The sequence below is a fragment of the Vidua chalybeata genome, chromosome 13 (genome assembly GCF_026979565.1).
Source record: "Vidua chalybeata isolate OUT-0048 chromosome 13, bVidCha1 merged haplotype, whole genome shotgun sequence".
Taxonomy (NCBI): Eukaryota; Metazoa; Chordata; class Aves; order Passeriformes; family Viduidae; genus Vidua; species Vidua chalybeata.
In genome coordinates this window covers 13262558-13280521 of record NC_071542.1, presented here as the reverse complement: position 1 = coordinate 13280521, position 17964 = coordinate 13262558, and the positions used below count along the sequence as shown (strand labels likewise).

The 17964-nt window shown below is 50.0% G+C and overlaps 1 protein-coding gene across 2 annotated transcripts; it reads right to left on the bottom strand.

Moving 5' to 3' along the window:
- Nucleotides 1-3136: 3136 nt before the first annotated feature.
- On the bottom strand, nt 3137-16623 carry DET1 (DET1 partner of COP1 E3 ubiquitin ligase). 2 transcript variants are annotated; one of them, XM_053954369.1, is made up of 5 exons: nt 16479-16623; nt 14739-15847; nt 11541-11731; nt 9719-9910; nt 3137-5987 (listed from the first exon to the last, which is right to left on the bottom strand). In XM_053954369.1, the coding sequence occupies exons 2-5, from the start codon at nt 15819-15821 to the stop codon at nt 5798-5800; spliced, it is 1656 nt and encodes a 551-aa protein (XP_053810344.1). In that variant the 5' UTR covers nt 15822-15847; nt 16479-16623; the 3' UTR covers nt 3137-5797. The 2 variants fall into 2 exon arrangements, with proteins under 2 accessions (XP_053810344.1, XP_053810345.1); XM_053954370.1 differs by lacking the exon at nt 16479-16623 and adding an exon at nt 16281-16297.
- Nucleotides 16624-17964: the final 1341 nt, after the last annotated feature.

The window sequence follows — 17964 nt, the reverse complement described above, 5'->3', positions numbered from 1 at the left end:
GATGGAGTCCCCCACACAGGGACAGAGCCAGCACTGCAGTAACCCACAGGATGTGTGTTCAGCCCCGCAGCTCGGGCCACAGAGGTGCTGGTGCCCCTCACCTTTCCGAGCTCGCCATTTGAACCGCTGTCCCCAGGCGGCTGCGGGCACAGCAAGGCCGTTTCCATGCGGATGGGCTGCTTCTCCCCGTTGCTGTGGCGACGGCACTGGGCGCCAGCAGGTCGGAGGCGGGAGGGTGAGGATCATATCTCTGCGGAGCTCACCAAGGGCACTGGGTACATCTAATCCGGCACTGCTCCATTTTAGGCCTCCGAGGAGCACCGAGGAGCTATCAAATGACCGGCTCAGCGGCAGCGAGCAGGCACTCACAGGGATGCAGCGCTGCCCACCGCTCTTAACAACACCCTAAAATCACATTCAACAGCAGCCAGATGGCCCTGGCAGGGCTTCCCTGCCACCTGCCTGGTTCTCACCTCTCCAAGCCCCTTAAGCAACTGGTCCCACACATCCCAGCTCCAGCAGCCCCAGGGCTCCAGCCTAGGGCTGATGTCAGCACTGCCAGTGCACCCTCACCTGCCCCATCCAAGGTGACCAGAAGCTGCTGCCCAGTCAGGCACTGGGACAGTGACAGTGTGCTCAGCCACCCAACTCTCCCTCATACCCTTCTGCCTCCACACCTGATGCTGTTACAACACACCTGGATAGAGGAAGGACACTGGCAGAGAGAAGGATGAACTTGTGCAAGAGTAGCTTTCAGAGGGAACAATTCACTGCCAAAACCAGGGGCTGGAGCCTTCTGGGCAAAGCCAGGGCTGTTCTGGACTGCGTTTGGCATTTTGCAAAGCTGCTGGGTAGAAGAGAAGACAGCCATGGAAAGTAGAAATAACATGTTCCTAGCTTTAAAAAGACTGAACTCAAACTAGTTTTGTCATCCACAGAAAATAAACTCATCCAAAGGCTCCAGTTCGTCCCTGGACGAAGCAGAATGCAGCAAATGCTGGGGACTTGGTAGTGTTATCCAAGGGCCCTGGGCATCCATGAGCCATCCCATCACATTCCTCTATAACTGTCCTCAACTCATTAATCAAGTGAGGGCCCACATGGTACCCAGATGCTGCAGCACAGCCCAGAGGAGCCAGAACCAAGAGCAATGTCTTTCTTTCCAGTTCTCCTCACATGCAAGATCACAGCAGTTGGCCATGAATTTCCATAGTTGGCCAGTTTCCACATTGCTAGGTTAAAACTATAGTATTTTTATGTCAAAACATCATTAAAAAAAAAAAAAAAAAGGTGCCATTCAGTGTTTTTCCCACATCAGTATTTTTCTGAGAATTTATTTCCTTATAGAGTAAGTACAGCTCTTCTCCAAGAGAAACAAAGTCAAATCAGACCATGGTCAGCAAACAGCTCTAGCAGGGGCTGGGGCTGACTGAGCCAGCACCAGGCTGAACAGCACTGCACAGCTCAGCCCACAGCCCCCACAGCCCTGGAGCAAGGAAAACAACAAAAAATAAAAGGCCATTTCACCATTCCCTCCTCCTCAGGAGTATTTGACCAGAAAAGCTTTTACTACCATGAAACAAGACAAGGAAGCTCAAGATTCAGGCACACCAAAGACACAGACTCCAGAACTTGCATAGCAAGGATGAAATAAACCCACAAAATCCTGTCCCATTGTCCACAGGACATCCATTTGCTCTGCAGTATGCACCTATCTGATAAAGGCTCCCAGAAGGACAACAGCTGTGAGAGGGCCATATCTCTCATTGATATCCCTTTACCATCTCTCTGCCCACAGCCCTGAGAGATCCTTGCAGGAAAAGCTGGCAGAAAAGCAGCTAGACAGATCCTAAAGAAGAAAAACAAAGAGATTTCTTAAAGCATCAGAAATCTGATTCTTCTACCTGGGTCAAAATGACCAAGGGAAGAGCTTAATAGACGCAGCACCTGAGCAAAAGGAAGGTCCTGTCAGTACACACAGGCAGCTAAATCAGGGCCAGCCATGAGCACTGGAAGGTTAATTGATAGGAGTCTTTAGTAGGGACATATCCTAAACGTATCCATATGTTTGACTCTAATGGGATTTCTGTGCCTTGCTGTCTAATGCCTTTTATATAAGAAATAATGCAGCTGTCCTGCTTTCACTTTTATTTTCTTAAAGGAAAGGCAGCACAAGAAGTAACAAAAGATGGGATTTTGCTGCCAAACATGGTTTCCAGCTCAAGCATGTCCTCCTCACTTAGTGCCTATCTGAAAAGCCACGGGCTCAAGAGCTTTCTGGTGTGCTCAAGGTCTGCACAGGAAAGCATCTGAGAAATGGAGGAAAGGTTCAAAGGAAAATCACTTTCATGCTCAAGATGCAGATGGTTAGAGGAACTAACACAAACAGGAATGCTGCAAAGTTCTCAGCCAGACTGTTCTGCAAGAGGCAGGGAGCAGCACATGGAAAACCTGAGTGCCTCAGCCCAATCTAAAAGCAGTGGACAGGCTGCTCTGCCAAGCAAGGTGTGTTCAGCTTTGTGCTGGCTTTGGCTGGGGCAAAAGGGGATGGAGCCCTGCTTTCCTGGAGATGGATAAACACCTGCCAGACCATGTGAAGTGGGAAATAATTACTTGGTTTGCTTTGCTTGCATGTGGCTTTTGCTTTACCCGTTAATCAGTGTTTATCTGAACCCACAAGTCTTCTCACTTTTACTCTCCCAATTCCCTCCCAGTCCCACTGGCGAGGGACTGAGCAAGTGGCTCTCTGGGGCTGAGCTGCCAGCTGGGGTTAAACCACAAGCTTTCATCCCTTGATCATGCAGAAAGTGACTAAAACGTTAGATATATGCTGTAAATTGAATAAAGGAAGAGTCCCTGAATGCAAGCTGGGCTAGTAATAATATACAAAGGGAAAAATGTAACCAAGAAATCCTCTCCCAGCATTAGTTCATGTAGACAAGAATTTGAGAAATCTGCAGGAACTACAGAAATGCCTCAGGTGGGAACATTCTTAAGGACACTTGTACTCCAAATGCCAGGAAGAGGCAGCAAGCTCCCATGGGATATGCCTGCACAGCCCTGCCATCTCTTCTTAGCAAAGGAATTCCCATCTATACCATTCAGATTTTTGGAAGACAAAGACAATAAATCAGACTTTTAAAGCAAATTCTGTTTATTCTGTTTTTGTCTTGTGTTGCTAACAAATCTTTACCCCAACCTAAGAAAATATCAGGTAGAAAATATCTCCCCTTTTCTTCTACCCTCCCCACCGCACACACTTTTTGTTTCTTAAATAAAAGCATCAAAATTTCAAGCATGAGAGACTTTTCTTTCCATACATTTCTGTAACAAAATTAACTCTGTTGTTGATATAAAATGCAGCAGCCAAGACCAGAGGATCTGCTATGCTACTCCAAGGCAATTAGTACCCAGTATGATCAGTTTGTCTGCAAACATAATAAGAAAATACTTAGCACTTATCCAGCACTTTTTATCCATGAATCTCAAAGTGTTTTACAAAAGCTGAAAATATGTTTTTGGCCTCATTTACAGAGAAGAAAACACCAGCTGGAGTAGGAAGAGATTTGCCCCCAGCCTCAGAATTTAATAGCAGAGCTAAGAACAGATCTCTCTCAGCCCCAAGTCCAACAATCCATGCCACACACTCTGCTTCACACAGGGAAGCCTGAATTTGGCAAAAGCCCCTATTACAGAAATGCTGAAGTTTATATTTTTGCCACTGAAAAAAAGAGCCTCAATGGAGATCTGACAGCTAATTTAGTAAGCACTGACTTCCTGAGGCTGTGACACCAAGGAGTAAACAAAGTCTCAGATGGAGCAGCTGGAAGCTTGGAGAGAAAAAAAAGTCTCATACTGAAGTGCGAACAGCTGTGAGAGTGGTGCAGAGGGAGGTAAATCCATGATCTACAGTGTGCAAACGATTCTCCACTTGGAGCTTTAATTGAATGTTTGAGGAACAGATCACAGGATAAAACCCTAAAACCTTGACAAATAGTGTTATTAGATGAGAGGAACCTGCAGCTAAAGCACTGACACCTCCTCTGTTAGCAGTCTCCTGACCCGCCGGCACTCCTGACAGATCTGAGACACCAACAGTGCAAACACCAGGAAAAGAGCAGTGAAATGCAATGTCTTCCCTAGAAATAATGTTTAGCAAGGCCAGGAGAGAAGTACAGTGAGGCAGAGAGCAAAGGCTGATTCAAGGACCCCAGGACACCCTTAATTCTGAGGTCCACCACTCATACCATGAGCAGGCACCCCCACCCACTCAGCTCTTCTCCAGTGCATCACCAGCAAAATAAATGCATGACTCCAACACTCCTCTTCACAGGCATGTGGCCACAACACATCATCCACAGCTCATTTTGGTCCAATTAAGACACCCACAGGGTCCTTTAACGGAGAGGGTCTCCTGTTTATTAGCACCAATTTTCTATTGCCCCCACTGCACCTCCTAAAGGAATGGGACAAGAACAGGCTCCAGCTTCTGAAGGAGCACATCGTGATGCTGGGATGGTTGTGCTGCCTGGCAGCAGTCATAAACCAGCCATCATGTAAAAACCCCCAAATGCTGGCCCACAACCAAAAACTCCATTTTTAAGCAAGAAGTGCAGGCCAGCATCCTCACCAGCCCACAGTGGCAGGAAATTACACCCAGGAGCTTCATTTATCAGCAGCACAAACACTGCCATGGTCCAGCCAACACTGCCACACTGGCCAGCTGTGCTCTGAAGCCTGGAAACAGCATCTGGGTTCTCACAGAGAACAGTGTATCAAACAGACAGAGGTAAGCAACCTAAGTCAACAAGTTCATCTCCAGAGTGCCCACCCACAGCAGTGAACATGAATTCAGGTCTCCACCCTTCTTCCTGGTCATCCTACTCATTTTCTGTGCTGGTACTCTGCCACACAGGAGGGTGCCAGCAGCTGGGTCTCCCTCTTCTCAGCAGCAGAACCTGCAGATGGCTGTGAGGATTAACCCCCATGCTGCAGAAGAGTCCTTCTGAAGTGACCAAGGAGCTGCTGTTGCTCCTCACACCCTTCCCAAACACCCATCTTCCTCCTGCACCTACCTCCTTGTGCGTTACAGACACAACCAGCTGCCCTGGCCTGCTGGTGTAACACCACCTCTCACTTAGGAGCTTTTACTAAGGCACATAGATTAAATGACTTGCATAAGAGTCAGGAACACACCTCATGTCTCTCAACTGTAGTGATTTCTCACACCTTTCTTTTCCTGACCTCTTGCATATTAAAATGACATGAGGAGATTGTGTGGATGAGAGCAGGATCTCATTTCCCTAGCAATTCTGAAGATACAAACAGGGTTAGCTGTATCCAAGCCCTCCCCATGGCTCCCCCATCCCCTCCCTCTGTGACAGGTCATTTGTCCAACACGGTAGGAGAGCACCAGTGCAGAAGGGAGTGCTCCACAAGTGTGATGCAAAGCTCCATCTCTGCCATCCTAAGACCCACAGTAGGACAGAAAACAGCCATGCCTCTGGGAAACCAGGAAAGAAACCTCAGCTACGCTTTGTTCATCAACAGGAGCAGGGAAGGACAGCAGGGGGGTCTCCACAGTACAAACAGTGTCAGAAGAAGCATCCACCCCATAACTGGGGTGGATCAGCTTTCCACAGCTGAGGCTGAGGGCCCTGCAAGATGCCACTGGTAGGAGCTCCCAGGTGAGGCTTCTTTCCACGAGCGATGTTTGGTTTCCCAGAAGCTGTGAGTGTCTGGCTTTGGTGCACCTGTGGCAGAGGCCCAGAGGCAAGGAGAGCAGCCCCAAGCCCCTCTAGGTGCAGCTGTGCCTCATGTGGAAGTTCACCACGTACTCGGCGTTGGTGCGCTGCACCGAGATGGCGAAGGGCTCGAAGGGGTGGAAGGTGAAGGCCACCAGGCGCCGCACTGTGTGATTGATGGGGCGCCCCAGGAGGCCCGCCTGGATCTCAAACTTCAGCAGGCCAGAATCACGAGCGTAAAATCTGAAAGGAAAAGAGAGTCAATTACGGCTGTTCCCGACTATTGACTTTGCCAGCTGGGCTCTTCACACACAGAGACAAGTGCCTTGTTTAAGCTCTGGTGCTCCCTGAGGAGCAGAAGGTGCTTAGCTGGGTGTCTGGCTCTTGGCTTCGCAGGAAAAGTCCCTCTCAGGGCAGTTGTTTTCCACTGTCTAAAACCACATCACTTTTATTTTATTATTGGCAATGAGAGAACTCTGCCTGTCATTTTGATGGACAAAGCTGACTTCACAAGAGGGAGTCAGTTTGGTTCATACCCCACCTGTGCTGGCTCTCCATCCTCTCTTAATGCAAGCTGCTCCCCTTGATCCCTAAGGCAGATAAACTGTACAGAACTGAGCTCCCTTCCTTTAGCAATGGCCTTCACTGAGAGTGTCAGGCCACCCTTTTCTCCTCATGGTACTGCCAGGGAAGGCTTTACACTCCTGTCCTTGTGCCTGCTACCTCCCTGTTCAGTCAAGGAAGTCGATCCAATCCTGCTCAAGGGTGCCATGTTGTAGTGTACAGCTCAAGTAAGGCTTTGCAATTCCTTTTAGATTGCCACCAATAAAGCATTAATGAGATAGGCTGTGCAGGAGGTACCTGACAAATGGGATTCAATAACCACAGCAAGGACAAAGGTCAAGGAAAACCTTATGACCTTTTGCTGTCACCCACACACCTGCCTGTGGGTCAAGCTCATATGCATCAGGTGAGCTCTGGAACACAGCTCCAGCACAGAGGGAACACTTTCAGGGGGATGAGACAGGTGAGTCCAGGGAAGCTCTTTGCTTCCTGAACCTCCCCTGCACATTCTGTGTAACTGACATAAGCTCAGGTAACCACTGTCCTCTGCTGCTGTCAGACACAGGACTCTCTGTGAGGATCCCACCCTCCCCAAGACTTTGGAGAAGGCTTCTGGGATGTAGTGGTGGAGGTTTCTGGATGTGATACCTTCACCAAGTAGCTGGGCTCTAACTCAAGTCCTCCCCCTGAAGCTGTCTCTGTTTGTTAGACCATTTTCATTAGACCTCTTCCAACTTCAGGCACAGAATTGCCATTATGCCTCCCAGCTGTTTTCTTTTCCACCAACACTTAGTGCATGCGGGTATTTTGCATTTTCCTCTGATTTTAACTCCAAGAATGCTTTTAATGTCGGAGCACATCTCCCCCCCGCCAGCAATACGATGCACTCAGCTCTCAGCCTGGGAGAACGGATGATGACAGATACCAGCAATGCTGTTTCAGGGGCAGACATACTCCACATTTTAACAACACAGCCTATTGAGAACCTCATGTTCTTCCTGGAGGGCCACTCTCCTCTCCCTTCCTCTGAATCAAAGCGCCAGCCAGCCCTGCCTGAAAATTGCACACAAGAACCCAGCAAGAGAGTCACAATCTTGGTATTTGGCTTTTCAAAAAGCCCTTTCCCTCCTACACAAGGCTGGGTATGCAGAGGGTCATTCTTTAAATAAAGCACAGTCCCCCATCTGTTCTGCTCTCCCCCAATTCACAACAATTTACTACTCAAGATGAAGCTCCCTATAATCTTAAAGATGTGCTCAGTTTGGTATTTTTAAATGTATTTTTAAAAGTGCTCTGCAATCAGAGGCCATTTCCATGGGCTCTCATTCTGAGGATAAATTAGGCACTGCAATATAAAATTGTATGTCAACAGAAACAGCAAGACCAGCCTTTTCAAACTGTAGGAAAATGGAAGATTTATCTGCAGACCAATTCTTTGGTTAAATGGCTCCTTATTAGCCATCTAGATGGATTTTAGAGACCCCCTGCTATAGGTAGAGCTGTGTTAGAGCCTCTTCCCTCAAGTGCCATCATTTCACCCATTGAATATCTCTTCAAGTCTCCTGAAAAGAGACTGGAAGGCGGTGGTGATGGGGAACCTCAAGTCCTTCCCATCTGACAGCAAACACCACCAGTCTCTTAAGTAGGCAGAATTGAACCTTCTGGGATGCAGAAAAGCCCTAAGGGTTAAAATAACACAGTGCACAGAAATATTGAATTGATGTGGAAAAGGTCTGGAAGCCTTCCTAGCTCTCACATCATGCCAGGAAACTGCACACAGATTATAACAACCTTAGCTACTGAAGGGTTTTCCATTCCAGACAATTACAGGACTTACATTACAAATCCTGTGGTCCCTCATTTCCAAGCCCTCTAACCCCAACAGGCAGCTGGCATTATTTTATTAATCCCTTTGTTTTGCATGTGAGAACCACAGCAGCACTATTTCAGCTACTGAATGGTTAAGGTTAGCGCCTCATCTTCTGCTTACTTTCCAAAAACCAGAAGCCCCACTGCTCCTAAGCTCTATTCAAGTCCTAATTGACTCTGCACAGCTTTGAGCTTTAAAAGCTCTGGCTCTGAAACGCTGGTTTGCTCAGGGGAGGGAGGGAAGGTGGCACTTGGCTTTGTTTACTACAAAGACTCCACCGCAGCACATGACTGCGGTTCTGCTGCCTTTTGTCCGCGGGAGCCGGGCACAGGTTGGCGCTGGCAGACAACTGCCACCCTGCAAGTTTTCCCAACGTCAAGCATGACAAGGGGGAAAAGGGCAGGCTTTCTTTGCAGATAACATGGAAGCTGGAGATCAAACCAAATCATACAGGCAGAAGAATCAATTAAATATACATAATTTGGGAATTGAGAGCGCAGGAATAATCAGAAGTTCCCCGCCACCTGAGTCAGAGCCAGGGGAGATATGAAACCACTTTTTGAAAATGCATTGATGAAAATAAAGTTGGGAAGCGGTCCAGAATGATCTCCCTAGGCTGCCTGAGCCCCCAACATGTGTGCAGTCACTAAACAAAGCACTTAGGCACGGAAGGCTCTCTTTGTTTTCGGAGCATAGGTTTGCTTCTGCAGTACTAGGAGCAGAAAGAATATTCTGCCTTGATAACTCAGGCCCTTTGAGCCTGTCAAGCTGGAGATGTTGGATTTTTAACCACTACCTCTTGCAGCCATGGCTGCAGCCAACAAAAAGAAATAAACAGTCCTGATGTTTCTTTAAGAAGCATTGCAAACCTCCTTATTCTCAAGCTCAGACTTACTCCCTCTGCCAGCATTGGAGGCTCAGACAAAAGAGGCACAGAGTGGCCCTGACACTTGGCTAAAATTCCTACTACAGAGAGAAATTTCCTACAGATCACAGAGAGAAGGGAGTATGACAAGGAGTACAGCTCCCAGGGTGAAAACAGTAAACAAGGGAAGTCTGAAAACAGCTCAATCAATACCACAAGCTTTCTGAGTAACACCTAGCCCAGATACTATTTTATTCACAGGACAAACCAGACAATCCTTGCCAACTAAACCCACATGCTCAGAGAGGATCCTTCCATCACAGGAAAGCAGACATCAGAGCTGTATCACGCTGCAACCCAAACACAACGGCAGCACTGCAAGAAGAGGAGGAGGAACAAGACCATTCATATGGAAAAGGCTGAGACTTCACCACCCAAACCTTCCCCAGAGCAGAGCAGCTCAGCGAGGAAACATGAAGAGCCCTCCCACACATCCATATCATTGTAAAGGAGAGAGGCCAAGTTTTGTGGGACTGCTGAAATAAATCCCCTGGTGAAAGGATTTCCTAAGAGAAAGGCTTCCCTCTACTCCCTATTCTGCACACTTGATGCCACATGGCAGAGGTGATTTGCAGTGACTCCTTGCACTCTCTCCTCACATACAGCTCCCCATACCTTATGGGGTGATCACCACAGGTCTTGGGCCGCTCCATCACTGACACCCACTTGTCATCGTAGCTGAAAAGGGACAGGTCGAGGTAGGGGCTGCCGCTGTAGGACTGGGCACTGATGGGGAGCTGCCCCAGCAGCCGCCGCACAGCCTCCGTGTGCCCTCCGTACTTGGCGTTCACAATCGTGTCTTTGAACCTGCAGCAAACCAAGAGACACCTTTTGTTCACAAAGGCCACAGGTGAACAGCACGTCTTAAATAAGCTAAGCAGGAAAACTGACAGGGAAAGAAAACAGCTGCAGTGTAAGAACTAAAACAGCTCATTTCCAAAGATGTATCACAATGATTCAAACATCAACAAGTTCTGCTAACCTTTTCATCCTCCCTTATCATTACTCTCTCACTCAGAATGTCCAGAGTGACAGAAGGAGAAGAATGTCCCTACCCAGAACATCTGGACCCAGCTGCTCTGCAGTACAGGAAATGAACAGGATCAGAAACAGGGAGAGATGGATTAGCAGCTTATCAGTCAATCCAAGTTTTACCACAAAGGCAGGAAACAGCATGAGCAAAAACCAGGGGGCTTTCACAGTAACAGTTGAGCCCTTAACGTTGACTTGACAATCCTCCTCTCTCCACCCATTATTTTAAATGCATAAAGGGAGAAACCTTAGATGAAGAAGAACCTTGATGAGAAGCATAAAGCTCTCCAGAAACTACAGTGAGCTGAAAGTTCTTCCTGGTGGAGAGATAAACACAGGATTTCTCTTTCCAAATAACATTTGACACTTCACATAAGCAAGACTGACTGACTGTGCAAGAACAGTCAGATCAGCTGCAGGGACAATAAGGAGGGTAAACACTCAGCCAGAAGCCAGCTCACTGTGGACTATGACTTTGCTGTGAAAGTTACAACACTCCTGTTACAGTAGCAAGGGGAGGAAAAGACTCTCCTTTCTACTTTAACAAAAGGCAGAAGTTGTTCTTCATGAGTCTTCAGCGAGTTCTCTCATTCTCTCTCCCATTAAGCATTATGGATTTCCTGACAGGTTGCTCTAGAAAGTTACAGACATAGTCAATTTCGTCAGACTTATGTGACATCAGCTTAAAGTCAACAGAAGCTTGATGCCCATAAGTGGATGGCAAGTACTTCGGATGATGAGAAACAAGTCACTGAAAGAACAAAACATCCTGAGTCACAACAAAATTTTCATAGAGAAATAACACTCTCTGTCTCATTAAAACCACATCTGACTGTTAAAGCATATTCTAGAAACCCAGGTTATTTTGGTATTTTGTTCAGCTTTCACAACAGATCTAAGCAGATGAGTTTCCCTTCTCCTAGTACAGTGATGAGAACCACGAGCTGGTGACTGATGTTGAGGAAATGCTACAGAACACAATTTGGTACACATTAAATTCAGAGAATGTCACTTGGCAAAATACACTCAACTGGATCATGCCAGCATCTTGACAAATCCTATCTTCAGGGACCAAAGTTACTGGGCAGTAATACTTTAATAACCTCCAAAAGAGTTACTGCTCAAGGAGAGGCAGAAACATCTCTCCCTCAAAATTCCTTTCCTTTCTTCTAAGCAGCAGTTTGCAACTGCTTTGTTCCTTTCCTCTAACAAGGTAAATGCTGCAGAATATAAAATCAGATGCATCATGCTGCAAGATGAACCATGTATAGTCCTGACCCTTGCACCACCTGGCAAAGGGGACCAAAGGAACTGGTTTTCTCAGGGCTGGTATTTGATACTGGCCTTCAGCAGACGGGGGTGAGCGTGTGTCTATACGGAATAAAGCATGCTCCGAATGGCTCACCGGCGCTGGATCTGCCTCGCAAAGTTGTTGCTGGAAGCTGAGCAGGGGAACTGGACAGCCTCACTGTGCAGGGTGGCATTCCTGAAGAGGTCACAGAAGTTCTCAAACAGCTCCAGCAGCTCATCAGATGTGTTCTCAAACACGGCAATGACCTCTGTGGTCACCATGTTGTACACAACGAAGAACGAGGGCTGAGGAGAGAGGCAGAGGTTACCCAGGAGAGCACAGGTAGGGAAGCTGTCCCTTCCTTCTCCTCACATCACACCACAGACCCTATCTAAATTTCTCCACAGCACAAGAGAATCCTACATCCTCACAATAATCCACTCTCCTATGGGAATGCCTCAACACATACCCAATTATCCACCTCTCAGCTGTGATTATTTAAGAAAACTTAATGGCCTTCCAATTTTTCAACTTGAACTAGATGCAACCGTACTATTTTCTCTTCTTCTCTGTCCTCCGCTTACACAAGTGCCAAATTTAATTTTCATTCCTGCTGAAAAAATTACTTCAGATCCAATGCTAGCTGACCTTAAATTATTTTTACCTTTGCATAGATATATTATTTTCTTCCCCTTCTTAATATCTGCATCACACAGAGATGAGCCTTATTAATGTACTGTGCACTACATCACTCCAGGTACCCTGCCAACACAGAAATGAAAATCTGAAAGACATTAATGACACCTTAATGCTGACATTCTTGTGCAAAATGGCCCTTGTACCATGCTGTGGACTGGCAATGGCAATGAATCCTGGCACGAATGAGCAAGAAATTGGGAAAAAAGGTGACATTGCGTCAGCACAGCTAAATCAAAGGGAGATGACATTCCCATTCCATTGGGAAAGGGCATATTTAATTCTTGGTCATTAAAAGTAGCTTCCATTAGAGACAGGAGTGCTGGCACACCAAAGTAAGAACCTGTCCCCACTTCAAAGGGAACTAATTCCTGTGACATCTGATTAAATCTTCTGTCAATAGAGGCAATTCCTAAATGCTTCACCTCCTGCTCCCAAACAATGCTCAGGGATGATGGCAGGCACTCTGCCCACCCCACCCACCTGCAAATATCACAAGGTTTGTTTGTTTTACAGCCCCAAAATAAACTATGATAATACAATCCAGCCCCTACATGTCCGGACAAAACACACAAGATGAGATTACTCACTAGACTACTGCCTGAGGAAAGGGAAGCCCTTCTGAAATAAAGGGTGGGAGCAGAGAAAAAATAAGAGAAGACAGCAGAAGGAAAAACTATTTAAATCACTGAAGACTAAAGGAAGTATCCTCCAACCCTAAATAAAAAAAATTCCTTTGCCAGGTTAACACAGAGACACATCTACAAGATGTCCCTGAGCAGGGAAACCCTCACTGCTTTTGCAGCACCTGTAACACCACCAAAACATCATCAGAGCATGGGAGGCAGCAGCTGAGTGCCACGAAAATCACACAGCAATGCTGTCAAGCCTATCAACACAAACCTACAACAGCAACAACCCCCCAAGCTACCTATGCAGAGCACCCTCTTAAAAATCTCAAAGGATACAGTGGAGATCCAGACAAAAACCACACAACTCACAACCATGAATAGCAAGTCCTCAACCTTCTTGGCAGAGAAGCCAGAGGGGAGAAAGGAGCCTGAAATTGGATGAAACCTCATGTTCCTTGTCTGACAGACTGGGAGCTGTACTTATTTTGTGAGCCAAGTTTTATTCAGGAAGCCTAACACACCTACCTTCAGACAGGTCTGTAGAGACTGCTCCACATCTGGAATTATCTCCTGGAAGAACTGAGAAATGAGACACTCTTCCCCCAGCACGAAACCCAGTGCCTGAGGCACACTGCAAACAAACCACAAACTGCATCTTAAAGTAACCCTGGGGTGAAAAGAGTCGAGAGCTCCCTGCAGCAAAGCAGGCACTAAACCCTACTAACCACAGCAGAGTGCAGAGCTGAGCCAGCCACAAACATTTACATCAGGGCCAGGAGCTCACTCCAGACACCAGCAATGAGCAGAACCCTGCAGGCCACTTCCACAGAGCCTTCACATTTCTGAGACAGACATTCAGCTTTACACCAATGGGAAAAATGGATTAGATAAAGTCTTACCTATTTCTTCCCAAAGCAACTCCCCCAGACAAACACCACAGAAGAGGAAAATAAAACAAACCAGAGTCATCTCCCAGGAAGAGCTGGACAAAGGCAACACTCGAAGAGCTACTGTTTATTTCTTCTAGGACCTAAGTCCTGGCACAGATGTGGGGAAGAGAAGTGCATGAGAGAAAACAAACCTCTGGGGAACAATCCTACATGGTACATTGGATATTTTATTAAAAACTCTTGCTAAATACTTTCAACAGAATAAAACCAAGCTGACTAAAGGAATAAAAATTAACTAAAAAAAATCTCTTCGTTTCACAGGGCTCAAAACGTGACCAACCACTCTAAAAGCAGTAAAAAGAGATGATCAACATGCAGGGTTGTGAAACATCTGGAGGGACCCAGCACTGACTGAGCTACATTTGCTCTAATTCCACTTCTTTAGTACTAAATTGAAAAGAGAAGCAATTGGCCCATTAGCCCGATCTAAAAGCTGCTACTCCAATTTGGAGAGATCATAAATACTACCTCTTACTGAAGCTTGAAAGACTAAGTACGTAGGCAGAACAGAAGTGGTAATTGTACCAGGGAAAATGAAGACTATTATATTTGAAAAACATGCTTGAAGATACATGAGGAAAGGGAGAGACTACCTCTACAATTTAAATGGACTATATAAAATATCAGCTAAAATTAAACTCAGTTGGGGATTTGGGGAGGGAAAGAGGATAGAACAGCATCTGTGAGCATGGGGAACAATCCTTGGAGAAAGGGACTTGCTAACAATCAGATCTTGCTCATTTTGCAGGTAAGAAGGAAGAAAGCAATGAAATTAAGAAAAAAGATACAGAAGTTATTTAATATCAGAGGCATCAAAAAAGACTCAGGTACTAGGGATCCTAAATAACCTTTACAGGCTCATTAAGGAACAGCTCACAGCATTGTAATGCTTGAGCACTTGTCCCAAAGCAATGAGCAGCCTGAAGAGGGAGGCAGTATCTGAGCCACCAGGTCTAGCGGACCCCTAGCAGGACAGTTGGAATGAGATGATGTTCAAGGCCCCTTCCAACCCAAACCATTCTGTGATTCTGTACCTGGGAAGGATCTGTCACCCGCAGCGTGACCACGTCCTCACTTGTGTATTTGATAAACAGATGGTTCTCATCCAAGAGCTGCATCTTCCACATGCGGAGCTGCCTCAGCTGGTCAAAGTACTGGAAGAACCTTCTTTTTGCTATAGCACTTCCGTCCTGCTCGGCCCTTCTCCACAGGTACACCAGCAGCCTGTGCTTCAGGGAGTTGATGAAGGGCTCTTTGTAAGGGTTGGCCATTCCCGTCTGCGTGTCCCGCTGCACCTCGGGGTACACGGCAGACAGGGTCAGGAGATCGTCCTCGTAGCAGAAGCGGCCGATGGTCCTCACGTCGATGAACGTCCCCTCGGGCGTCACCTGAAAGACGTGAATGGTCTGCTGCTGCACAGAGAGGATGGCCAGGATGTTCTTGTACAGGTACAGCCCCTGGTTGTGCGACAGGATGACTTTGTCACACTTGAAGGTGCGCGTGTCGCACAGCCGGCCCGTGTGCAGGTCTATGATGTGCAGGGAGTAGTCCTCCAGCGGGGAGCGGGGGTTGGGGGTCACGGACTCGCTGTTGCGGTACACCTCGAAGAAGGGCGGGTGCGGCTCCTCGGGCAGGTAGGCGGCCGAGCCCACGATCACGTAGCGGCAGTCGTCCGTGAACAGGCTGCACTCACGGTTCAGGTGCTCCCCGTTGGAGGCCACGTTGGTGATGTGCAGCAGCACGAAGAAGCGCTCGAAGAGCCGGCCCCGGATGTTGACAGACCTCTGGTCGTTGCCGTTGGCCAGGATCTCCCCCTCGTAGCCCTGCAGGAGGTCCTCGGCCGCCTGGCAGCCCTGGTACTCGTAGATCTCCAGCGAGGTCTGGTCGGAGGAGAAGGCGATGAAGTAGCGGCCGTCGGGGGAGAACTTGCGCAGGAAGCAGGGCGGCTTCTCCACGTTGACCACGGTGAAGTTGGGGAAGACGTTCTGGTGGAAGACGCGGACCTGGTGCCAGTGGGTGCCGGCCTTGCCCGAGCTGATCCGGCGGCGCTCCAGGCGGTGGATGACGTTCTGGTTCTGGATGCGCCGGGGCCTGATCGTGGGGGCCTCATGGTCCATGGTCAGAGCTCTACTTCATCTTCATCCTGCGGGGACAGCACACATGCCCTGGCACCGGCGCGGAATCCAGGGCACAGGGAACTGCTGACGTGACCAGAGCACCCGAGGGATTTGGCTAAAAGGTACAGAGGGAGAGGGGGAACAACACGGGAGGACACGGGGAGCAGGGGGAGGGACTGGGAGAAAGATCTCAGTGGGAGGCACCAGGAGAACAAGGGCAGTCCTGCCTGCTGAACAGAGAGACACAGCGGGGAACCGGGAGGGGAAGGAGGGAGCCAGGGAAGGGCGCAGGCACCAAGGGAGTAAAGGGAGCTCCCGTACACCGGGAAGGGAGCCCATGAAGCCAGGAGTAAATGCACACATGACAAGCAGCAGGCACAGGGTACAGCTTGGAAAGAACGGAGGCAGCTGGGGGCAAGGGGGCACAGGAGGGATCACCCGCGGTGTGTTCAGGCCCACCGGCCGAAAGGGAAGCGAGGAGCTCCCGTCCCCCGGGATGAGGAAGGACTGAGCTCCAGGGAAGCCCGGGGGGAGCTGAGGACCCACCCGCCAAAGGTATTGGGGATCTCCCGCTGGCCCGAGGGGTAAAGGGACACGGGGTACCGGGGTGTTCTCCGCGCCGGTTTAGGACCGGGGAGAGGTCGCGGCTGCGCTCACCGCTGGGGCCGCGCCGGGTCCCGTTCATGCCATGGCCGCCGCCATCTTTCCGCCACGGCACAGCGGTGGGAGGGCGTCACCGCACTTCCGCTTCCGGCCCCCGGACCAGCGAGATGGGGCCTATCGGGCCAGAGTGCCGAGAACGGCCTGGCGCGCCCCCTGGCGGCGGGGAGGACCTCTGCACCGGGCCCCCCGCGCCTATCCTGAACCCCAGAACCCATCCTGCAACACCCTGAGCCCCCTGCACCCATCCTGAGCCCCCTGCACCCATCCTGAGCCCCCTGCAACACCCTGACCCCCCCGCACCCATCCTGAGCCCCCTGCACCCATCCTGAGCCCCCTGCAACACCCTGAGCCCCCTGCACCCATCCTGAGCCCCCTGCAACACCCTGAGCCCCCTTCACCCATCCTGAGCCCCCTGCAACACCCTGAGCCCCCCGCACCCATCCTGAGCCCCCTGCAACACCCTGAGCCCCCTGCACCCATCCTGAGCCCCCTGCAACACCCTGAGCCCCCTGCACCCATCCTGAGCCCCCTGCAACACCCTGAGCCCCCTGCACCCATCCTGAGCCCCCTGCAACACCCTGAGCCCCCTGCACCCATCCTGAGCCCCCTGCAGCCATCCTGACCCCCCTGCACCCCAGAACCCATCCTGCAACACCCTGCAACACTCTGACCCCCCTGCACCCATCCTGAGCCCCCTGCACCCCAGAACCCACCCTGCAACACCCTGCAACACCCTGAGCTCCCCGCACCCATCCTGAGCCCCCTGCAACACCCTGAGCCCCCTGCACCCATCCTGAGCCCCCTGCACCCCAAAACCCACCCTACAACACCCTGAACACACCCTGCACCCCTCCTCATCCCCCTGCACCCCAGCACCCATCCTGCACCCCCCTGTACCCATCCTGAACCCCAGAACCCATCGTGCACCCCGTGCACCTCCAGCACTGCCTTCACCCATCCTGCACCCACCCTGCACCCCCTGCTGCCATCCTGGGCCCACCCTGGACCCATCCTGCACCCCTCCTCCACCCTGGCCATCCCATCCCATCTCTGCAAGCCCCATCCAATCATCTCCTACAGGAACCTTCACCCCCTCCGTGCCCCTGAACGCCCCCTGAACCCCCCCACACCTGGGGCATCCCAGGAAGGGTCTGGCACGGCCTCATCGCGCCCTGCACCCGCTGCACCCCGAGTCCCCGCACAGGGACCCCGCAGGGGACATCACACCTCCCTCCAGCATTTTGGGGTACACCCCAACACCGGCAGCGGAGGCTGGGGTCACCCCCAGGCAGCCCTTCAAGGGTTTGAAAGCCTTTTGCTCGCCTTGGCTCTCAGCAGCACGCCCTCGGCCCCGCGCATCAGCGCCCAGGGCAGCTCTGAGGGGCACTTCTGCTCCCGGCAGGGAAGCAGGAATGCCGGGGGCCCTTGGGATCCATCTGCCGCCTCTCGCCGAGGCTGGGCCGGCGCACGGGCTCCCGGA